The sequence below is a fragment of the Esox lucius genome, chromosome 20, assembly GCF_011004845.1.
Source record: "Esox lucius isolate fEsoLuc1 chromosome 20, fEsoLuc1.pri, whole genome shotgun sequence".
Taxonomy (NCBI): Eukaryota; Metazoa; Chordata; class Actinopteri; order Esociformes; family Esocidae; genus Esox; species Esox lucius.
This window is the reverse complement of record NC_047588.1, coordinates 16,553,647-16,578,767: the sequence shown is the minus strand read 5'-3', so window position 1 is coordinate 16,578,767 and position 25,121 is coordinate 16,553,647. Positions and strand designations below refer to the sequence as shown.

The following is a 25,121-nucleotide window of genomic DNA, read 5'->3' as shown; positions in this document are numbered from 1 at the left end:
AATCAGCATTGGGAAAAAAACGAACACGCAAAGCCTACATCATCTGATAAGCTCCAGGGGAGTGTGGATAGGCAGATGGGCTTGCAATCATCAACTCCCTGTACTCCCTGTAGCTAAGAAACACAAGGTGCTTTATGAAAAGGAAACAAATAGCATTGAGATAAATAGCATTCCAAAAACACCAAACCTCAATGTATTATGTGTAATGAATTTGTCAATGTTAAATTGTGTAAACATCTACATGGTTAAAACAAAGGTAAATGGTGAACATTAGATTAAAAACCACACATACATCATCAGCAAGACTCAAACTTGTGATTTAGAAAGTGAGGACTCATCTTAAAAGTAAGACAACATTTATCTGAAACAGTGATAGTTCAGAACATAGTACATTTACTTGCGATACTTTACAAAATTATGTACATAACTCATTTTATTTTCAGTATATCCACAGCATTGTTGATTATATCCTTTTCTGACAATTTCTTGTAGCCAGTTTCTCAAGCTCATTCACTTAGTTTCTCTGGAGGAATTCATGTTTTAGTTTTTGCATAAATTCACAAGATATTGCTTAGGCCTAGCAAATTAAAAACAGTTATCAATTATGCTTGAATCAAAGTCATATTAGGAGGCTTGCTTGGGTGGAATGCTGTTTTTGGGTGGTTTCATCTTCAGTCCAGCATGTCCCACCAAACCCTTTCAACACAGGTGACCTCATGGAACAGTGCCTGGAACCATTACATTTCAGCACCAGTAAATACACACATTTAACTAGGCATGAAAAAAGGCTGTACATTGGTCATTTTCTAGTTCAGATTCGATGTAAAATGTCATTCCTGGGTTGACTAAGATGTGAATAGAATCAACACCAACGTTGCTATTGAGCAACTCTTCAGAAGGACCCTTTTCTGTGGACCTTTTCCCTTCCTGGTGCACCTGTTTGGGGTTAGATCTTGGGGCTTAGATTGTGGGGTCCCTTCACCAGGCCCTGCTCCTTGCGCATCACTGGTGCGTGAATGCTGCAGTCCCGTGCCTCGCAGAAGCCAGGCACTCCAGCATCTCCCGCCATGCCAGGCTGGCCCACAGCGCCAGGGAACCCACGTGCTCCTCTAGGACCCTCCATACCATTCTTTGGCTCTGCTGGGTGACCTGGCAACCCTATGGGGAAAAACAAAAACAAATGGAATTTGTATCTATTCAGTTCTCATGAAAAATAATACCTCCTGGTATCATAAATGTTAAATATAAACCACACATGATCCCTTTCTATGTCAGTCTAGAAGTGAGTTTTAAATACATTCCAAAAATTACAAAATTAAAATATATTCCTCATAGGCTCAAATGTTTGCATACCCTTGGAGAATTGGTAATGTATGTACCACTTGTAAAGAAAGCATATGTGAGCAGGCAAAACATGTCTTTCTTTTCTTATAGGATTCATATTCAACTGTAGGTTATAACAGAATGACACAATCATAAAACAGAACATGGCAACAAAGAAAATAATTGACTGACCCCTATTCAAAAGTCTACATACCCTTAGTTCTTAATACTGTGTTTTGTCCCCTTTAGCATCAATGACAGCATGCAGTCTTTTGTAATAGTTGTCTATGAGGCCCTGAATTCTTGAAGGTGGTATAGCTGCCCATTCGTCTTGGCAAAATGCCTCCAGGTCATGTAAAGTCTTTGGTCGTCTTGCATGAACCGCAAGTTTGAGATCTCCCCAGAGTGGCTTGATAATATTAAGGTCAGGAGACTGTGATTGCCACTCCAGAACCTTCAAACTTTTCTGCTGTAACCACTGGAGAGTCAACTTAGCCTTGTGCTTAGGGTCCTTGTCGTGCTGGAAAGTCCAAAAGTGTCCCATGCGTAGCTTTCATGCAGAAGAATGCAAATTGTCTGCCAGTATTTTCTGATAAAATGCTGCATTCATCTTGCCATACATTTTCACAAGATTCTCCATGCATTTAGAGCTCACACACCCCCATAACATGAGTGGTCTCTATAAGCCTTGGTGACCCCTCTCCAAATATAGTGCTTATGGTTGTGACCATAAAGCGCTATTTAAGTCTCATCACTCCAAATTACAGTGCGCCAGAAGTTGTGAGGTGTGTCAAGGTGTTTTCAGGCATATTGTTACCATGCTTTTTTGTGGCATTGATGCCATGAAGGCTTCTTTCTGGCAACTCAACCACGCAGCAAATTTTTGTTCCAAGTATTGTCATATTGTGCTCCTTGAAACAACCACACCGTCTTTTTCTAGAGCAGCCTGTATTTCTCCTGAGGTTACCTGTGGGTTTTATTTGTATCCCGAACAATTCCCGAACAAATCTTTCTTGGCTTGGTATCAAGAGATCCCCAAATTTTCCACTTCTTAATAAGTGATTAAACAGTACTGACTGGCATTTGCAAGGCTTTGGATATCTTTTTATATCCTTTTCCATTGTTATAAATTTCCATTACCTTGTTACGCAGGTCTTTTGACAGTTCCTTTTTGTTCCCCATCGCTCAGTATCTCACCTGCTCAGTGCATCCATGTGAGAGCTAACAAAATCATATGACTATTTTTACACAGACACTAATTGCAATAAAAAAAAAACAAAGGTGTAGGAAACCTTAAATTGCCATTTTCACCTGTGTGTGTCACCTTGTGTGTCAATAACAAGGCCAAACATTCAAGGGTATGTGCACTTTTGATCAGGGCCATTTGGATGATTTCTGTCATCATTATGGTTTAAAAAGGTGCCAAACAATGTGATGATAAATGGCTTCATATGATCACTATCCTTAAATAAAATACTTTTTTTTTTTGAAGTATCAGTCATATTTTCAACATTTCCCAACTCATTCAGTGTTGATGCAAGTCTTCTAGTCATTCTACACTACTCCAAAGAATTAAGGAAACACTCAAATCACACATCGGGTCTCGATGAAAGAAATATATGAAAGATTTATACGCTGTGTCATTCATTGAGAACAATATGATGTAACAATGGCCACCATGGGCCTGCATGCACCCCCGGCAACATCTGGGCATGCTCCTGATGAGATGGTGGGTGGTGTCCTGGGGGATCTCCTCCCAGACCTGGATCAGGGCATCAGTGAACTCCTGGTCAGGGTGGCACTGCTTGGCGGTGTCAGATGCACCGATACACAATGTCCTAGAGGTGCTTAGTTGGATTGAGGTCTGGGGAACATGAGGGCCAGTCAATGGCATCAGTGCCTTCATCATCTAGAACCTACACACTCTGGCCACATGAGCCCAGGTATTGTCCTGAACCAGGAGGAACCCAGGGCCCACTGCACCAGCGTAAGGTCTGATGATGGGTCTGATGATTTCAGTCCAGTACCTAACAGCAGTCAGGGTACCGTTGGCTAGAATTTGGAGGTCTGTGTGACCCTTCAAGGATATGCCTCCCCAGACCATCACTGACCCACCACCAAACCGGTCATGCTGGATGATGTTGCAGGCAACATTACGTTCATCACGGCATCTCCAGACTCTTGCATCTGTCACATGTGCTCAGTTTAAACCTGCTCTCATCTGTGTAGAGAACGGGGCACCAATGGCGGACCTGACAATTCTGGTGTTCTCTGGTGAATGCCAATCGAGCTGCACGGTGCTGGGCTGTGAGCAAAGGTCCCCCTAGAGGACGTTGGCCCTCATGCCACCCTCATGGAGTTTGTTTCTGACAGTTTGTTCTGAAACATGGACACCAGTAGCCCACTGGAGGTCATTTTTTAGGGCTCTGGCAGTGCTCCTCCTGTTCCTCCTTGCACAAAGGAGCAGATACCGGTCCTGCTAATGGGTTGATGCCCTTCTATGGCCCTGTCCAGCTCTCCTCATGTAACAGCCAGTCTCCGGGTATCTTCTTTATGCTCTTGAGACTGTCCTGGGAGACACAGCAAACCTTTTTGCGACAGCATGTATGGATGTGTTATCCTGGAAGAGCTGGACTTGCTGTGCAACCTGAATGGGCTGCAGGTACCGCCTCATGCTACCAATGGTGACAAGGACACTAGCAAAATGCAAAACTTCAGAAGAATCAGTCAGGAAGGATAAGGAGAGAGCAATTTTCTGTGTCCACCACCTGCAAAACCATTTCCTTTTTGTTTTTGTTTTCTTGTGGTTACCTCCAGTGCACCTGTTGTCACTTTCATTCGCACCAAAACAGGTGACATTGATACTGGACAGATTGATATCTTTGAAGTTTTATTGACTTGGTGTTATACTGTGATGATTACATGTTCCCTTAATCCTTTTGAGCAGTTTATGTCTTCTACCCAGGGGCGTTAGCAAACAAGCGTGGTATTATTAAAAAGACCTTAGACCATTGCACAAATCCCAGACAGGCAATTCACATGGTGTCCTACCTCTGAGGCCTTGGTGTCCATCATGTCCAGGGAGACCATTACCAGGCTCACCCCTCTTTCCTTTCAGACCCTTCGTTCCTTTGGAAAAAGAAAACAGATAGGGTAAACTCTGATGCGTATGCCTACAATAAGGCTCCGGTCATTGTCAGTTAAAATAATGCTTAGTTATGAGAGTGTTGTTGATCTTGTACCCAGACACTTCAGCCTGGGTATAAAGTTAGGGGGCTGTTTGGGTGATGTAAGTGTATTGGAATGTGTACCTCTTTCACCATCTGCCCCTTTTTGCCCCTCCACGCCAATGTCTCCCTGGAGGCCACTGGCTCCTTTGGCCCCAGATTTGCCTGCTTTACCCTAAACCAGAGACAGGTGAAAGATTTTATCATCAAGGTTAGTTGGGCAAAATATGACTAAGTTCCCTTAGTCATGAGCATTTGTCACGGGGAATGCACTCTACAGAGGAAATAGTAGTTGTAGTTTTTTGGGGGTTCGGCTCACAGGTTTGCCTGGTTCCCCAGTTGGTCCTCTGGTTCCTGGCGGTCCAATGAGTGTTCGGTTGTTAACGGGGCATCCCTGAGAACACTTGGCCCTGATGGCTGAGGCATACTGGGAGATCTGTGCGGTCACCACACCCCTACACAACTGCAACACCTGCTCATCTGTCAGTCCGGGGCCCTGAAGTCAGCAACAACAACCCAAGAAGTCAGTGGACCAAGTAGGTAATTCACAAGCCCACTAATCAGTCAATGGACCAAGTAGGTAATTCACAAGCCCACTAATCAGTCAATGGACCAAGTAGGTAATTCACAAGCCCACTAATCAGTCAGTGAAATATCTTGCTAGACACTATATGCATCGAAGTGAAGGGGAGACCCTTCCTCCAGAGTGACTGGGTTTGGCTACTGATACGCACAGGGGCACCTGGCACTCCTTTTGGTCCCGAGCCACCTTTGACACCGAGGTCACCAACTGGACCTGGCTCTCCTCTGGAGCCTGGGATACCGTGGGGTCCAACTCGTCCAACGATTCCATCAGGACCGATACGACCTCTGCCCCCTTGCTGCCGTTCAGTGTTGGAAAAGAGGGAGAGAATAAATAATTATAAATAATTAATATTTAAAACCTTTTTTTATATACTTAAAATAAAAATCATACTTTTGCTAAGTGGGCTATAACAAACCTGTCCTTTGTCACCACGAGCACCAAAACTTCCCTGTTTGGAAAGAGGAACCAAAACATTGTTGGGTGAGAGGAAGAAAAAGTCCCACAACATCAGTGGAAAGTGGAAGTCCTCATATGACGTTGCCTAGACATTGTCATGTGATTACCTTATCTCCTTTCCCCCCCTTCAAGCCTGTTTTTCCAGGCCCGCCCTGAAAATGTACAGATGGGTGTTATGACAGCTTCTTCTATATGCCATACCGGAAATACCCAAATCAGCCCGGCAGCTGTTAGAGAGCTAACTAAACACTTTCATTTTCACATACTGATCTAATGTGGAATGTAAATAAAGGATTACCTTCTCACCATCGGACCCGGTTTCCCCTTTGGATCCCTAAAAACAAAGCATTCCATCACCAATGATATGATCATCTAAAGTGAGGACCTGTGTAGTTAGAAATAATCAAGTTTTAGTGTTGACATACGGGTTGGCCCTGCAGGCCTTTGGGGCCGGGCTTCCCGGGAACTCCTGAATCTCCTGTCTCTCCTTGAAGGCCCTGGAATACATCAACAAAAACACAAATATTGTGGCATGATGTCTGTTATATTATGGATTGGTTTCATGGACAAAGATCAAGCCCAGTCCTGGACAAATAATCATGCTCAATGGTGATTTCCATTGAGTTAGATTTTTTTTGTTCAGTATTGGGCTTAATCTGGGGCTGTGGAATTGTCCCACTGTTGTTTTAGTTTTTCTTAAATTTATATTTAATAGTGACCTTTTCAGGGGACTTTACCAGACAACGAGAAAGACATCTGCCCACACACTAAACCCAAAAGGTCCTGGCATTTACATCTAATAAACAACACTACTCGCTGAAGGGGTTTTCCAGACAAATGGAGAAGTGGCACGTGATTCATTCAGTAGTTAAATCACTTACCCCAGCTCCAATTCTGCCAGGAGGTCCACTCACACCACGATCCCCTTTTGTGCCCTGGGAGGGAATATTAACAAAGCATTTATTCAAGTACTGAAAGTCCACTAAATATATGTACAGAGCCAAAAGGTAAGTCTAAGCAGAAGAAGACGCCAACCATTTTAATGATTCCATCCTGACAACCAGCATGCAATTCTCGATTATTTACCTTTTGTCCAAACTCTCCAGGAAAACCAATCACCCCAGGAACTCCAAGAGGACCCTGGCAAAAAAACATCAATGTGCTCTTTTAGGAGGAATCCCAGCAAGAAACATATTACCCGTTTTATTGCAAATTTAGAGCTCATCAAACTGCTACTCACATCCTCTCCAGGCTCCCCATCACTGCCTGGCATGCCCCCTGGACCTTGGTCCCCCTGAGAGAGTAAAAAGAGAAAACAGTTAAAGAGAAAGTAGAGGAGAAAGCTACTTTTACTACAGAATCGAAGTAATCTTCCATTTGAAGGAAGTACTTTAGTTGTGGCCAGTGAGCAATGTTTAAAATGCACTCATTATATTGTCCTAAAAATACCGAAGCCTTCAGCAGGGTCACCCGTATGAGGTTTGGGGAAACACCAATAAACACACAGACTCACTAGGAGGAACCAGAGTAGTGTCAGAGAAAAATAAAGTTGAAGTTCTTCTGAAAGAAAAGAAAATGGTGCATTCTACGAAAACAACACCACTCATATGATCCATTAACACACCTTGGGACCGGTCTCTCCCCTGCCACCCGTCTCCCCAGGATACCCCTGTAAAAGACGTGCAGAGTAGGCTAGAATGAATGGTCCTCTGCTTTTAAGAGGACAGACAAGAGGTCCAAATGTTCAGATGAATGGGTGGATACATCCGGATGTCCTTACAGTATAGCCCATCTCCCCATGGTCTCCAGAGAATCCAGGGGCTCCCATCTGACCCTGGGGAACATTGATGTTAGGCATTTTAGATAAAGGAAATAAAAATGTAAGTTGATATCATTTGTCAGCCCCAGTTCGATGAACTAAGTACACAAACAGAGATTGTTATTGAAAGACTCAACCGATACCTTTTCCCCTTCTGCTCCCTCAGGACCCTGTCTGCCTTCTACTCCACTGGATCCCTGGGAAAAACGGAAGTGGGAAAGGTCTAGTCTTCACAACGTGACCTTGGAAATTGCTAATTTGTGTCCGCACCGCAAGTCATAGTAGAATCACAGCCTGTTGGAGGCTTTCACACCGACTTAGACATGCTTCTAATGAGAGCTGACTGATAAGTAGGTTTGCGTGGGTTTAGGAAACTGGGCTGAGAAGCAATATTAAGTGGTGAAACCTGCTTTGAGGGGACAGTGTTGAGATGTGGTGACCATCTTTACCTTGATGCCTTTTGTTCCAGCAGAACCAGCAGGGCCCGTGTCACCAACTGGACCCTGGAAAAAGACAGAGAACTGAACACACGAGGAGGCCGAACACGCTGGGGATTTGTTTCCACACATTCAACTGATTATTGTAGACACGTTTAGGTACAATAATAAACAATGGATCAGCTGGAATCAAATCCCTAATATCAAACCAAAGATCTGTAAAGCCACTTCAGATGGATGATCCATGCTATTCAAATAAATACTATTCAATACTCACAGTCCCACCCGGAAGCCCTACTCCTCCACGTGGTCCCTCCATGCCAATCTCACCCTGTTGAGGGTATTGAACACAATCAACAGAGACATTTTCAGATAGGCTCAATGTGATATCACACTGGTATAGCCTCAACATGGTATCATACTGGTATAGTCTCAATGGGATATCACACTGTATAGCCTCAACATGATATCACACTGGTATAGCCTCAATGTGATATTATACTGGTATAGTCTCAATGTGATATACTGGTGTAGTCTCAGTGTGATATTATACTGGTATAGCCTCAAGTTAATATTATACTGGTATAGTCTCAATGCGATATCATACTGGTATAGTCTCAGTGTGATAGTATACTGGTATAGCCTCAACATAATATTATACTGGTATAGTCTCAATCTCAATGTGATATTTTACTGGTGTAGTCTCAATGTGATATCATATTAGTATAGTCTCAATCTCAATGTGATAGCTTACTGATGTAGTCTCAATGTGATATCATATTAGTATAGTCTCAATCTCAATGTGATAGCTTACTGATGTAGTCTCAATGTGATATCATATTGGTATAGTCTCATTCTCAATGTGATATCGTACTGGTATAGTCTCAATGTGATATCTTACAGGTATTTGGGGGTGTTATCTGGAATCTTCTCGCTGTCTTTGTGCTCGTTATCAGCAAGAGAAATGTGAACCAAAATTCTAAAGTCTAGACTGCCAGTTTCATATAAAACAAAACAACCTCAAATTAATGTTGATGTGCGATGCAGATGGCCAAGTCTAGCTAGGCATTCTTTTTGAGTAACAATAAGCTACCTTCCAATTGTTTATCAGGTAGCCTGGGATCTATGGCTCTGTGGTTGATTTTCTAGCAAAGTGAGGAACTCTTTTCATGGTAGCATATTCATCAGAAACCCCCTTCCCCGTATCCACACTCCATATTCTTTTGTATTTTGGTGTATCAAGTAAACCACCTACTGCAATTTTGGGAAAATCAGATTCTTTGAAAGGAAATTTTGCAACCCTATTCCTATGTGGTGTCATATTCATTCTCGTCTGGTACAACGGGGTTTTGTTTTAATGTAATGCTGTGTTTTGTAGTTGGGGCCATTATTACTGGCGATTCAAGCTGATTTTGTGGATGGCCAGCCACACTGTTTTTTGATATCAGGTTAATGTATTGGCTTCTAGGTAGATGGATGTAAACCTGTTCTTAATAACTGTCCTGTTTCAGTAGACGAAAATAAAATAAATATATTATGGTTTGTGGGACTGGTTTTAATGAAAGGGTCTTTACCTTTAGCCCTAACTCCCCAGTCTCACCTGGATCACCTGGAGGACCTGGCAAGCCCTGTTGGACAGAGGAAGAATGAGACAACGTGAACAAGAAGGGAATACAATTAAGAGAAAAGAAGGCGTGATTCTAATTGTTAAAACTCAGCCTCTGACCTCAACTACACATTTCCCCTCTGCATATCTGAGTAATAGACATCCCCAGCTACTGATCATAATCTTTATACCAAAAGAGAATATTGCTTGCGCCTTCACATAGAATTTAGTCCAAGGAATAAAGACGTATCAGAGCAATACCTTTAAAGAGAGATACATTCCATATGAGACATCATCTGGCAGCCTCTTACCTGAGCTCCAGAGAAACCAGAGGCACCATCCTCCCCATCAGGCCCGGAGTCACCCTAAACAAAAACATATGGTCAATACAGCTGTCAAGTTCAATGGAGTAATGTTGTTGCCAGACTTAAAAGTTAAAGACAAGTTACAGCAGATAATGTATCTCTTAGTGCTGTGCCAAGCAAGTGTGGTGTTGGGTTGGAAAGCCTGGGTCGCTTAAGGGGTTGGACAGTGTTTAAGGCTATGATATTAGTGTACATTTATTTATGACAAATTCTACATCAATTAGACATCTTGCAAAGCACTGTCATGCCATTCTGCTTTTGCTCACACTGCTCGCTCAACCCGGAAGCATTCACCAGTACACAGGTGCTTGGAGGATATGTCATTCCCCACCCAACAACCACGACTGAGCTTGCAAGCGCGCAACCTACCACAAGGAGACGCCAGAGCATGCTGAGATAAAGCAGTCCTGTATTACAGCCTACCTATCCACCCCAGAAGGTGCTGAGCCAATTTGCACCACTCTGCTGAGCCCCGGGGTACAGTTTGTATGCCGGAACCAAGATTCATTTGAGTCTTTTTAGATTTCACTTCCTTACCTCAGGCCCTGTGTCTCCTCCTCTTCCTCGAACACCTTTAAATCCTTTGTAGCCCTGAACACATGAAAGATGAATCACAGCTCAGTATCCTCCAATAGGTGTTGATTAAGCATTAAGAAAGGTGTGTGGCTGAGATGCACTTGATGAGGTTATTATACAACTATTAACACTCACCTCCCGTCCCTGAGGCCCAGGTAAGCCCTCTTTACCCTGCGGCCCTTTGGCTCCCTAGACAGTAAGACAGATGCCACAGTGGTAGTTGTAGAGCGAGCCCATAACTATCATATCATATATCATATTCAAATCCATTTAACGACACAGTGAAACTTAATAAATCAATAAAAAATATTTTTCTTTAATCAGCAAGATAAAGAATGTATACTTTTTAAAAGGTTCTTCACTGCCCATACTTGTCGTTAAGAGCTAACATCTTTGGCCTACCTTGGGTCCTGCAAACCCAGCGAACCCTGGCTCTCCTGGCTCACAGTTACAATCTGTAGGCCCCTCCTCCCCATGAGAAGCCTCCCCACCACCTGGGGCCTGGAGTGACTCCTCAAAGTAGGGCTCCTGTTCATAGGGCTCCTGCAGTTATAACATGACATCACAAATCATGACAGAGACCACAGTGTTAGGGGGCATGTTATAACATGTAATCACACAACAAGACAGAGACCACAGTGTTAAGACACATGTCATAACATAACATCGCACATCATGACAGAGACCACTGTTATGTTACATGACAACCACAAAACATGACAGAATACACTGTGTTGGGGTACATGGTATAACATGATATCACACATCATGACAGAGACCACTGTTATGGTACATGACAACCACAAAACATGACAGAATACACAGTGTTGGGGTACATGGTATAACATGATATCACACATCATGACAGAGACCACAGTGTTAGGGTACATAATATAACATTACATCACAGCAAAGAGACCACAGTGTTAGGGTACAGAATATAACATTACATCACAGCACAGAGACCACAGTGTTAGGGTACATAATATAACATTACATCACAGCACATAGAACACAGTGTTACAGTGTGACACCTAAACGCGGTGCCCCTTGGCGTGCCCTGACCTGTGTAGTGGTGGTGTAAGGATAGGGTTCCTCTGTTATCATGGTCACAGTGGTGGGGTCTGGTGCATAGCGGTCGTGGTTCTCCTCCTCATAGCTGTAAGTGGGCTCCGGTGTGTATTCAACTATCAGCAGGAAGGAGTTTAAGTGAGAAGTTGCGTCAAACAACTGAGACTATTCTTTTACTGCAATTTTACTGTTATTTTAGTAGCTGTGTCAGAATGTATGTGATGAAAATGTGATGAAAATACCAATACCATGTCTTAGTCAATTTCTACCAGTCATAATTACAGGGTTTTCAAAATATAGTTAGGAGATTCATATAAGCCATTACCAAATGGGGGGGGGGGGGGGGGGGGTTCCAAACATCATAATTACCTGGGTGTGGGTATCCTGAATGCTCATAGCTGTCGACCAAGGAGCCCTCATAGGTGTGCTCATCACCTAATAGGACACAACACAATCATTGAACAAACCCGAATACTCAGGCAGTTATAGTTGTTTCCACAAGTCTCTGAAATTCTTCATAGTGGTCATGTGATAAACTAACACATTTACAACCATAGCCTACTGTGTTCATTTACTGTTGACCTGGACAACCGACACATGGCCAGGCAGCTTACCTGAGTGGTGACCAGAGTAGTGTTCCTGTGCGTGGGAGGGGAGGACGCACAACAGAAAGGCGAGGAGCCACGAGACCAAAGACACCTGTTATAAAAGCCGATAAACAAAGCAACACATAAAACCATGAAAACTGCATTTCCTCACAGCTACCAAGGATAACAAATTCTAAAGATTGAAAGAGCAACCTTTTTTGGACGAAGGCCTACTTCACCTGATCCAAAATGATTGCCTTTCTGTGGTCTGGGTGGCACTTAACACCTTCAATCAATAACGGTTTTCATGTGACTGTATAGGAATAGGCTTCAGTAGACCTACGCACCACAAAATAATCACGTCCCATTAAAATGTCAGACATTCAGTGCCTAAGGAATGCATTCCACCCCTTTAACTTAATTTGTGCCTATTTATTTGAAATTGAAAAACTGAAATATCTCATTTGTATTGAGACCTTTTGTCATGACACTCCAAATTCTGCTCAGATCCTAAGTCCTTTATATAATCTAGAACTTGTTTGGAGTCCACCTCTTGCAGATTCAATTGATTGGATGTGATTTAAAAAAAGGCACACAGCGATAAAGAAAACCTAGCACAAATTATTAAAAAAGTGTTTTTGCATTGTCATTACGGGGGTATTGTGTGTAGATTGATGGCAAACAAAATAGATTAAATCAGTTATAAATTAAGTGTATAACAGCCAGATTTGGAGAAAGTGAAGGGGTCTGAATATTTTACGAAGGCACTTTACCCTGCATGGCCAACGTGTTGTAGCCTATGATGCTTCAGTCCGTATCTCCTGTTGAGAAAGTATGTTATCTTGACGGACAACAGTTGAACATGTTACCACATGGGCAAGACCATGGGCAACCCCGTGACTGTTGGTGGCACAGTATGGTCAACAGTTGGCTGCAGATGTTATTTCCCCTGTCATCTCTGTGTGGTAATATCTTTACAAGAAATAACAGTTTGGCCAAAAACAGAATAGCAGCAATTTCTTTCCCAGAGAGTAAAAAAACTGAAGTCACATCACTGGATAAACAGGAGTCAACTGCATGCCCCAGTAAAGTCACATGATATCAAATGTGGGAGATGATTCTTCAGGGAGGTGCTAAGCCATCCATTCAGATGAAAGAGCTGTATAAAGCTCTTTAGCCTGAGGCAGGAGCTCATCTTGAGTAAGATAGAGATGAGAAATACAGGCCCCAAAAAGCTCTTTGTTCAGGTAAAGCCACAGGGTGAGCCCCAACAGTTCTCAGGCTCTTCTCACATTCCAGACCACTTTCTCTGTAGTCTGAAGGCCTTTTCTATTGGTGTAGATATTTTAAGCAGCTGTCTGTCCATCAGGATTTCTTTATAGTAAGTAGCTTAGATTCCACTTGAACGTGAATGGTGATTACCATGAACCTACAGGCCCCCTGGGACAGTATGGTGAAGTGGAGGACACAGACTTCTCACCTCCACTCATCCTTCCAATTGACTTAGTACTTAGTCATGAAAGAAAGTGTATGTCCTTCTTCATTAAAATACACCTCCCAAACTGAACCCAACACATGTAAACTGTACATTATATTGTGTATTATTGGCTTTCATACATGAAAACACATTTCGCCAAACAGTTAAACAACATCAAAACCCTTCAAAAGCGTGGAATATTTCCAGCATTGCCAGCTGATTTGCTGTTGTGTAGAATTGTGCTCTGTTGGAACAATCAAGTCAAAATGGCACATACCTCAAAACCTACCAGACTAAAATAATTAACCCCAACACTCATTCAGAGGGAACTCAAACCTTGTTAGGAGCTAAAGTGAAGCATTGTGCTAATTAAACAACAAATGGGTCACCTAAATAGTTAAACATCCACATATATGTATATTTCCTTACACTCACACTGTACCAATTGAAAGAGTCCAAGTGAAATACCCTTTCAGACAGAGCATAAAACCATAATTAAAACATCATCACACAACTAACAGCGGCCAGAGAACACTGATCCAAACCTCTAACTTCCAAATCAGAGCCAACAGCAGCACTCACCTCCAGAACCTGGCACTGTAACATCTCAGACACTATTCTGACCACGATCTACTAACTGGTGTGCTTACGTACCTTCACCGTCGGGACTCCCATGGTGCTGGTTATGTCTGTCTGGTTCCGTACAGTCCAGTCAGGCCAGATGTATCAGGTCCACAGGCTATTTTTAAAACAAGTCCAGTTCAGTTTATTTCCTCCCTGAACGGTGCTCCTTACAGCATACTTGCTCCCCACTCACGGTGCTGGTCCCCCTGCCTCTCTCGCTCCCTGGCTCTCCTTTCCCTTTTCTCTCAGGGATCCCAAGGCTCTCAGGCAGTAACAGGCTGGGCTCCCTCTTCCCCTCGATGGGGTGAGAAATACCTGAAACTGACCCCAACCTCAAACACACACAGGGGCAGAGATCCAGGCCGTAGAGAGAGAAGTGTGAGAGAGTAACGTGTGAAACAATATAAAGGAGGGAGGGTTTCAAACAGAGATAAAGCAATTCACTGATGCATTTTGTTTTGATCATTTAGGTCGAATGTCGCAATTGTGCAGGTTTTCACAACCCCAGTAACTGAAAACATTTACATCTTGATGGTTACCTCAGTGGCCAATTCATTAGGTACACCGAGATGCTCTGCCAACTGAGCTTTACTGGGCCATGGCTTAATACATAAAGCACACTGGCAGTGAGGCATTCAGTTAATGTTTAATTTAATGTTAGAATGGGCTAAATGGGGGTCCACAAGTGGCACAGTGTTCCAAATCCTGCCTCACAGAGCAACGGCATCACAGCGGCCAGGGGTTTGAATCCTGGTTCAGGCACAAGACAGGGCCCAAGGGTGTGTAGACAATGCAGACGAGTGCCTAACTCGGGTGCCTGCAAGCTCAACCACAGTTGTTGGTCAGAGAAATAGGTATGTACCAGCAATTCCTTACTGGTTGAGCAGGCAGTGTGGCTTGGAGAAAGGGGTATTCTTTAGGTGAACAACATTTAAACATTTAAACCTATGCCAGGGTTCCCGAAATTTCTCCTTGTGCCTCCTGAGACTTTTACTTTTTAATCATAAACAGCACACCTGACTCAACAAGTCAACAGTCAGGTGTCCTATTTATGGTCATCAACATCAGTACCAACTGAATAGTTATGATCACGAAAGCACATTGGCACCAGTCCTGACCTCCTGTGACCCGTGTCCTTTTGACCTGCTGGTAAATATGTGCAAACTATTACACTACTTTCCAACATTCAACACAGCACATACTGAGACAGACAGCCTACCCCAAGGGGTCCTAACAACATTTTTACAATGTTACAGCAGAATTATCTTGATAAATGCGTAGATATATCCAACTTTCCAAATATTATCCTTTCCACTGGTCACAGTATGGCCAAGACAATGACACAACTGCTACTGCAGTTTACTGTGGGATAGAAAGAAGTTACATTCCATTTCAGCCGGTTGTTTTCGATTACAAAATCAAATACTTCCTCAAAAGGAGAAGTAGGCACAGGGGTCAGGCCTCTACCTCAACAGTTAACTGCATCATTGCAAGACCAGGGTTAGAATCTTGCTCTAATGTGTTTGCCTTGACTCGTGGCATTCTAGCTACTCCTTGTGGTGGCTTTGGAGTCTATGAACTTAAATCGAGGTAAAAGGCAAGTGTGTTCCTTCTAGCACATGATAGTCTTGACTTCCTGGTTGAGTGAGCAGCGTGATAAAAACCAGAACAACATTGGATGTGCTTCCAATGGACACAAATTTGGACAATGACTGTCCCAAGGACACCGACAGGAATCCCAGGGCCTGGGACAGGATTGAACATTTAGGACCCAAACCACAGGCCCCACCAAAAAACAGGACATAAACATTTAATTGTTTAATTCATAGCTATTCAAATAACTTGGTTTTCAACACAGGTAATTTAATGTCACATATTTTCAATGAATTACATACTCTGTCACAATTTGCCGAGATTTCACAAGCTATGTTGGTGCCTAATTAGCTTCCATCAGTTTGGACGTAAGGAGAACTGAATACTACCATTGAGTGACTAATAAGACATTTTGTTTGAGCCTGCCAAATGGGCCAACACCACGCTTGGGCCCGAGACAACATTCCTGGTTGTCCCCCCTTCAGTGTCAGTGCAAGTACATTGGGAGACATTGCATGAAGCAGAGCCTAATAGGAATGACCAAAACAGCTCCCTGGGGCTGTTTTGGTAATCAGGTAGTTCTCTCGATTAATCAGGTTAAGTGGATAAAAAACGATTAGGTTTCCTATGTTGAATGAAAGTAAAACTACACAAGTTCAGACAGAAAATGCTACATTTAAATGTAGCCATTTATTAGGACATGCACAACAATAATTCATACAGGTCTTGGCATTAGGATCTATCAACACCATAATATCATTCATAGCGATCCCCACAGAAAAAGAGCAATGAGGACCGAACGCCCTCATGAAAAGGAAACAGAATAGGTGGAGGCAGGGGTGCTGATGGGTTCAATATGGAACATTTGCAGAGCGCAAGTCAGGGGTGTTACTTAATATAAAGTTAAAACTTAGATTTATGTCATGGCTTCTGTGTTCTGTAACTAGCAAGCTATTCAAGTCTCAGATTTAAATAAATATTGTAGATAAGCGATTTCTGTAAACACGTTACCTACCCTTAATACATAGCAAGAGGTCGCCATATGGAAGCACTTACCGACATCATCTTCATTGACCCTGTAATTCTTTCTTCATAAACGCACACTTGACAACAAAAAACAGACCAATGGCAAACATCAATCTGTGGAACTTTATGTTCAGGAACGCCCCCGACATTGGATGCCACTCAGCTTCCTAGCTAACACACATCGTTAACATAGCCAAACAAAAAGCTAATCTCGGCATGGCCGACTGATTCCTCTGTGAATGGAAGCTTCCTCAATTTTGCAGGGCTGCTGTGAAACGCCAGTTCAGTTGTACATTAGCAACATATAACCAGGTTATCATGACGTTTTAGAGTGAAATCTTCCCATACTTTGGACATAAATCTGAGGTTTAACAGCTTATTAAACATCCTATAATCTAACAACAGGCATTTTATATCCTCTCAGTGAGACAAACGTTTAAAGCTGCAATGTTACTTAACTATCATTATCGATACTTTAAGAAAAGACATCTGTGAATCAAACTGCAACCTACACATGCATAATGGGTTAGAAGCCCTGCACTGGTACCTAGAGCACCTAGGACCCATCAAGGTGTTAAACTGAAAATCACTTCCCATCCCTTTTCTCGTCCTTTTTCTTCTTCTTTTTCTTCTTTCGATCGTGTTTGTCATCCGGCGAGCGGGAATCCCTGTGAATGCCCACACGCTCATTTAATTTGCTAACACTAAAAATGTATATATTCCAAATCAACACATATTCAGTTAAAGCATTCACAAAGTCTGTCTCCATCCAAGATGTTGAGTGCATACAATCGAATAGGGTCAGATTTGAATGTATATCAATAATCGATATTGAGTCCACTACATTTTGACTCACCTCTTTCTCTTCTTCTTGGTCTCCTTCTCTCGACTGGGGTCCTGACTTTTCTCTACGCTGGGGTCCTTGTGTCGCTCCGGGCTTCGCTGGACTTTGTGGTGGGAGCTGTGTCTGTCCCCTGAGTTCACCTGAGAGTGGTGGGACTCCGCGGACGCAGAGCGCCGGTTCTCAGACCTCCTGGAAGGAGAACGGAATCTGTTAGGTTTATCTGGTGGATCCCATGTTCCACGGATGATCGGAACAGCACTATCTGGACTCGGTAGGACCCAGCATGTGGCTGAGGCGAGAAGACCATGGATTACCTTTGAGAGCCGTGTCTGGACTCTTTAACCAAATCCTCCCTCTCCTCTTTCCATTGACTAGACAGCTCAGCAGAGTGGACACTGATCACCTCGCGAATCACCTGCAGGGTTCATGAGCAACACGGACACATATGGGTAACACACAATTTAAAGTAGCGCAGCCACACGTGTCATTGTTCTGAAGCCAGCAGACACACCTCAGTGTAGGACTTCTTGGTGATATGGACATTCTTGGCCCTATAGGATTGCCGTCGTCTCTTGTAGTCCCTCATCTCAGCCATCAGCTCCAGGTGAGATTTGGGCTCCTTTTGATCATTATCTGAAGAACCGAAATGAACATGAATGACTCTTTGGAAGAGCAAATCAAAGGCGTTTGACTTAAAAAATACCAGGGGTTTCAAATGTTCATTGGTAACAGGCTTACCCTTTTTGAGCTTGGCCACCAAATCAACATAGAGGTCCTCATTGTTAGTTGCTCCGGCTTGATCCTTCTGTTGGCTGGCCTCTCTTGTCACATATTCGAACAGAGCCAAGCGGTCTGCCACAGTAAGGTCACATGTAGCTCGCTTGTAGTTCTGAGGAACTTCTGAAGGGTCCGTTGAATAGTCACCTGCAGCACAATGAAAAAGGCTTTATATACACACACACACCACAACAGAAAGATCCAGACTACAGTCAAAGGACAATGGTCCCTTTCTAGCCAATTAAGAAGTTTTAATGAACACATTGATATGACCACTGTCACATTCAGTATTAAAGGGTTAGAAGAGAGGTCTTTCCCCAACACGTACAGGGAAAGTGTGTCAGTGTGTACATGTGTGTAATGCGAGCCACACAGGCGGCATCTTTCAAAGGATATGGCATGAAAGGATACTGCACGCAATCACTAAGCCTGAAGGAGGGCTGACCCTTCTAATTACTCACCCCTGTCACGGAAAACAAAACACAACACACATATGACAAACTCTAACATCATACAGAGACATTTATTACAGATGGTAAGCTCTTCTTATTATAAAAAACAAGCCAGCTCTTTGGTGAAATGACCATTAAATGGCCTGTTAAATATAAAATAAGAAAGATTTGCCTGGGGGCCATATCGCCACATGTCAAACTAATGCAGATTGCCAAAAGGACAGGCATTGGGATTAATCAGTGACACTAATGTATTGTTGCAAGGATCTTACTTTGGCTGTACAGTCCCTCTGTCCTTATCGGGGGTGCATTTGCTCTTGCTTCAAGAATCACCTGTCGCTGTGTGTGTTTATCTGCAGGCAAGGCAGAAGCCAAAAAGAAATGAGACGAGCTGAGATCTCCTCGGCCAAAGGTCAGCTCAGGAAAACAGGGAGGTTCTACATTAACTGGAGATTGACTTTGCAGTGGAATAAGGTGCCACTCACCCATTGTGAAGCTAGTAACATTAGTGTCCTCATAACACACAGAGGTGTCATACATCTCAGCCTGGGGAAAAGAAAGTAGGGTTATTTAACAGCCCGCAAGAAAAACATGCCTGGGAAGTTTGTTGGAGAATTATAATATGTATTGTTCATAAATAATTGTACTCTTGACAGGGTCAAATCCCACCACGTCTACTGTTACGGTCAGGGAGAACATTCACCACGGTCAGGGAGAACATTCACCACGGTCAGGGAGAACATTCACCACGGTCAGGGAGAACATTCACCACGGTCAGGGAGAACATTCACCACGGTCAGGGAAAACATTCACCACGGTCAGGGAAAACATTCACCACGGTCAGGGAAAACATTCACCACGGTCAGGGAAAACATTCACCACAGTGAAAAACTGACATCATTAAAGGTGTCGAGTGCTCAGTTGTGATATACATTTCATCTGTTTTGTTTAAGTCTACGTGTTCCTGAGTAACACTCCACTGACCTGTTCCTCATGGGAGTAGCCCAACTGGGTGAGCCGGCAGGTGGCTTTGTGCCTCTCCATGCTCCTGGAAGGCACTCTGTGGTTGGGGACATAGGGGCACACTTCCTTTGGCTCCTGTGGAAGAAAATGTATACATTCTCATCTTATATTCATTCCTATAGTGGTTTCATTTCATTTGCTGTGACCTAGGTAAATTAGTAATTAACAGACCATAGGGTTCTCTGTTGATCTGTTGAAGAGATATTAGCTTGACCTGAGAATGACCTGGTATCTTTATTCTGAAAGATGAATCATTTATACATATTTGTCATTAAGCAGATGTTGGTAAGTAAAGCAACATACAGGAGCAATTGGGGCTTTGCGCTTGCTAAAAGACAAAACGCATATTTTACCTTGTCGGCCCTGTGATTTGATCAAACAAACTTTCAGTTACAGGTTAAATACTGTAACCACATGATTATCTACCTCCTAAATGATTGATTGTTTCTGTTTTCAATCTTTTACCTCCATAGCCTTTTAACTCTGTCCATATTATATTCACATAACAGAGTTGGTTAATGGGAATTTTAATTGAAGGATACTGGGCTCAGAGGTGAATCATAACCTCCTCTGTGCCGACATTGTTCATATTATTTTTTTTATTATTTTCAGGGTGCCTAGCTTCTACTATAGACATCATCCTACCCTACAGGCATACTTGATTCTGGTTCCAGTGAACCACACGTTATTTAGAAATACAACAAGAAATATATAAGACGGTTCCAAAACCTTACAGACAGTTTTTACTAGTCTATGGTTGACCTGTTTTAACAGTATTTAGTTTTGACGGCATGGGCATCGTTTGCATCAAAAGCAGTGACCAAAACAAATTAAATAATTGTGTTTGACACCACATCAATATACAGCCAACCAACCTGAACTGAGCCACTGAACATGTCCTGTCTCCATCCCAGCGTCTCGAATAGCTCGTTTAGTTGTCTTTGGCAGTTCTCGGTAAACTCAGTCAGTTCTTCCAAATTTCGCAGTCGAGCGCGGAGCGTTTGATCTTCCGGCGAGTCGCACATGTCAAAGACAAGTAAAAGTCGAAGTCGTGTTTACGTCATAAAAGGGTTTCTTTAGAAAATAATGCTCAGCCTGAGTTGGTAGATGTGTAAAGCAACCATTCAGAAAGGAAACATTTCTGACTGAATCCCTGCTGTGGTTTAGGGTATTGTTTATTGCTACTGTCGCAAATAAATGACGTAGGCTGTGTGGCGCATGTAGATTACGCTTTCCTAACTCGTATTCTATGGAGTTCAGTTAGCGATTGTCACTTAACGTTAATGGTGCAGTAACGCCACCCGCAGGGCTTGAGAGCAGACCAAAGAACGAATACACTATTAACCGATCAGCCATAACATTATGCCCACTGACTGGTGAAGTGAATAACACTGATATTGCAACCTGGGATAATCTCGTTATCATGGCACCTGTCAGTGGTTGGGATATATTAGGCAGCAAGTGAACATTCTGTCCTCAAAGTTGATGTGTTAGAAGCAGGAAAAAGGGCAAGCATAAGGATCGGAGCGACTTTTGACAAATTGTGATGGCTAGAAGACTGGGTCAGAGCATCTCCAAAACTGCTGCCCCTGTGGGGTGTTCCTGGTCTGCAGTGGTCAGTATCTATCAAAAGTGGTCCAAGGAAGGAAAAGTGGTTATAAATAAGGGCTACTCTGTTACACTTACTAATACGTTTGTCCAATTCAATGATCCCTTAATTTAACGTTTCACTGTACCTGAACTCTTTCTGGAATATCTAAAGAAATATAATAGGCTGTGGTCTCTTACAGTAATGCACTAACAACTTATCAATGTTGCTCTTCTGGGAATAGCCAACGTTTTCCCATGAGTTGACCATCTCTGCCTTCCAGATGCCAGCCATGACCCCCAGTTGCCTGTCTGGTTGATCATCAAGATGGATCCTCTCACAGAATGTGCTTAACTGAAACAGAGCAGTTATTCCTAGTTATCAATGGCATGAATTAGGAAGACCCCCCACCGAGCTGGCAGAGTGCATGCAAGGGAGGGCTCAGCGACGGCTTGCCAGAGATTGAGAATTTGAGAGTTGAGCGAGCTGGCAGTGTGCACGTAGGGTTACGCTTCAAGGTCTAAAGCTTGCAGGAGTTCTGCTCTACTTTAAAATGAGTTGCACTCACCTGGTGCCCCACATCTATAGAAGTCCCTGGTCAGAGGGTTGAAATGAAAACGTAAAGTGGAACTGGCCTTGGGTCCAGGGTTGAGTATGAGTATGTTGACTATGTTGACTATATTGACTGTATAGACTATGTTGACTATATTGACTGTATAGACTATGTAGACTATATTGACTGTATATACTATGTAGACTATATTGACTGTATAGACTATGTTGACTGTATTGACTATGTAGACTATATTGACTGTATAGACTATGTTGACTGTATAGACTATGTTGACTATATTGACTGTATAGACTATGTTGACTATATTGACTGTATAGACTATGTAGACTATATTGACTATAATGACTATATTGCTTAGTAGCCCCAAAGGGTCACAATATTAAGTTTCCTACATATATGCTACAGATACCACACACAAAATAAAAACATACTCCCACTACATAATATACTTACATCAAATATTAGGATACAGTACGTCTATTCTACACCCTGCCTATATGTGTAGTTGTCCTAAGGAACCCAAATACAAAGGTAAACATGTTCTGAATTGTTATTTGATAGTGCCTTTGCACTGAAAATCTTCACTCCTCACTGTTAATCTTCTTATGGACATGTCCCTCATCATTACAGTTTTCCCAACTGCTAACAAGCAGAATTGGGCTCATCGTGTCAAAACTGTACAAACAAGAAAAGTAGACACAACACTTGGAGATTAACATCTAACTGCCATGTCAAAATGACATTCTGCAATCAAAACTTAACACTTATATACAAAAGGTCATTTTTGGATCAATAAGAATCACATGCACATTACACATTGAAAGCAGCAACAACATACTGGTCAACTGTATTCAAAACACTGCTGTCGTTTGTACTTTGTAGACATTTGTTTTGTTTTCTCATACAGGCCTCTGTGAATTTTTTTCAAGTGCAATAAAACTATTCACAGTTCAAGAAACACAACATTGTATTATATGTTGCAATTGCAGGTGTTTACAACAACTACACACAAAGAAAAGTAGAATTGCAGTACAGTCGTTTTAGGTCAGTCTATAGTTTTTTCCAATTGCTAACACATTAAAATGACATGCACAGCACAATTATTTAAACTGACACACAGAGAGCAAAACCTCTTCTCAAGTCTCCAAAAGTCTAAACACATTTTCTGCTTTACACACATTTTGCAATTCAAAATGGCACGTTTTAAATGCACTGAACACAGTTCTCTGCATAAGACTCAACAATCTGACATAAAGTCACATGTTTGCTATTTCAAAACACTGCCATTCAAAATGACACTACATGAGCTAATTGGCCAATACATGTGCCACCTGGCCAAACACCTCAATGGTTAATTGTTACCTCTTCAATCAGGAAGTAAACACTATGAACAGACCACAGATGAGCACCTTTTATTTTACAACAACAATGGAAGACGTTGCAGAAAGAGGAAGAGGAAGAGGGAGGGTGAGAATGTAACACCATATTGACTACAGTACACTACACACAACACTGTTTCCCAGTGTACTGGATAACACCATATTGACTGCAGTACACTACACACAACACTGTTTCCCAGTGTACTGGATAACACCATATTGACTACAGTACACTACACACAACACTGTTTCCCAGTGTACTGGATAACACCATATTGACTACAGTACACTACACACAACACTGTTTCCCAGTGTACTGGATAACACCATATTGACTGCAGTACACTACACACAACACTGTTTCCCAGTGTACTGGATAACACCATATTGACTACAGTACACTACACACAACACTGTTTCCCAGTGTACTGGATAACACCATATTGACTGCAGTACACTACACACAACACTGTTTCCCAGTGTACTGGATAACACCATATTGACCATATTGGCCACAGAGCCATTATAGATGTTCCTGGCCAACGTGGTGGGAACATCACAATATGCGCTGCCATCTCCAATACACATGGTGTCCTCTACCGTCATGCCAACCTTGGACCACACAACACAGCCCATATTCTCACATATCTGGACAGACTCCACAACATTCTCATACCACCAGAGTGTATGAATGATGCAGACCATTGTAGTATGGGTACGTTGTAGTATGGGACAACGTGAGCTTTCAACGTGCAGTAATTTCTCGTGCAATACCTTCCACCATACTCACCATTTCTGAACCCCATAGAAGAGTTCTTTACGGCACGGCGGTGGAAGGTATACGACCGGCAGCCCTTTGTGCGCATGCCTCTTGTGCAGGCTATGGAAGAAGCATGTGATGAGATTGACGTGGGTGTGATTCAGGGATGGATAAGGCACTGTAGGTGCTTCTTCCCTTGATGTCTGGCAAGGGAAGATATTGCCTGTGATGTGGATGAGGCGTTGTGGCCAGTCCCAGCTGTGCGGCAAGATGCTGCCTAATCATTTTTCTTGCCTCTTTCTATCCCTATATATTTTTTCTGAACTTTTATTTTTATTTTTCAGTTTACTGTTTTTTGTAAGCATATTTTTGTTCAGTCCAGTGTAAATATATCTGCTGTGCATATGTTGCACTGACCTGTTTGGTCCAAAAAAAATCATCAACAGCATGTGTGTGTGTATCTGCAAATATTTCTGTGCATGTGAACAATCTGAACTTTTTCTACAATATGAACGATTTTAGTATTATGGCAAAGCATACTAAAGATAAGACTGTTTTTGGTTATGCCCAACAGTGTGTAGTTGGTTAGACAAAAATCTGGTAATATGAATGAAGTGTGTGCCATTTCGTGCAAAAGATAGATTTCGATAATGCTAAATGTAGTTTCTGTTGCAATGCTTCATTTTCCAGGATATGTGAGGTATCTTGCAGTTTGGGTGTGTGGTTTTGTGAATTGTGTTAAGTATTTTGATATAACCAGCCTAGTTCGCAAAATTGTGTTTTAGCAATTGGAAAAAACTGTATTAGGGTCTGGCCACATTACCTCATCCACATCACAAGCGAGGTCCTCCCAGGCCAGGCAACGGGGAAAATATCGTCTTGTGTGTCGTATCCAACCATGGCTCGACCCCACCTCAGTGTCTACGCATGCCTTGTCCATTGCTTGCAGAA

At 42.6% G+C, this 25,121-nt stretch overlaps 2 protein-coding genes across 3 annotated transcripts; both read right to left on the bottom strand.

Moving 5' to 3' along the window:
- Positions 1-339: 339 nt before the first annotated feature.
- On the bottom strand, positions 340-14,496 carry zgc:113232 (collagen-like protein). The gene is made up of 26 exons (XM_010885279.4): positions 14,185-14,496; positions 12,081-12,165; positions 11,836-11,901; positions 11,461-11,582; positions 10,798-10,938; positions 10,531-10,584; positions 10,357-10,410; positions 9,766-9,819; positions 9,423-9,476; positions 8,126-8,179; positions 7,861-7,914; positions 7,555-7,608; positions 7,373-7,426; positions 7,217-7,261; positions 6,833-6,886; positions 6,679-6,732; positions 6,474-6,527; positions 6,018-6,089; positions 5,891-5,926; positions 5,700-5,744; positions 5,552-5,584; positions 5,285-5,431; positions 4,870-5,046; positions 4,635-4,725; positions 4,375-4,452; positions 340-1,158 (listed from the first exon to the last, which is right to left on the bottom strand). The coding sequence occupies exons 1-26, from the start codon at positions 14,203-14,205 to the stop codon at positions 947-949; spliced, it is 1,965 nt and encodes a 654-aa protein (XP_010883581.2). The 5' UTR covers positions 14,206-14,496; the 3' UTR covers positions 340-946.
- Positions 14,497-16,406: 1,910 nt separating this feature from the next.
- Positions 16,407-21,086, bottom strand: snrnp48 (small nuclear ribonucleoprotein 48 (U11/U12)). 2 transcript variants are annotated; one of them, XM_010885280.5, is made up of 9 exons: positions 20,745-21,086; positions 19,831-19,944; positions 19,332-19,392; positions 19,119-19,199; positions 18,356-18,541; positions 18,129-18,250; positions 17,932-18,032; positions 17,630-17,806; positions 16,407-17,441 (listed from the first exon to the last, which is right to left on the bottom strand). In XM_010885280.5, the coding sequence occupies exons 1-9, from the start codon at positions 20,892-20,894 to the stop codon at positions 17,360-17,362; spliced, it is 1,074 nt and encodes a 357-aa protein (XP_010883582.3). In that variant the 5' UTR covers positions 20,895-21,086; the 3' UTR covers positions 16,407-17,359. The 2 variants fall into 2 exon arrangements, with proteins under 2 accessions (XP_010883582.3, XP_019896306.2); XM_020040747.3 differs by lacking the exon at positions 20,745-21,086 and adding an exon at positions 20,041-20,129.
- Between the last annotated feature and the right edge of the window lie 4,035 nt (positions 21,087-25,121).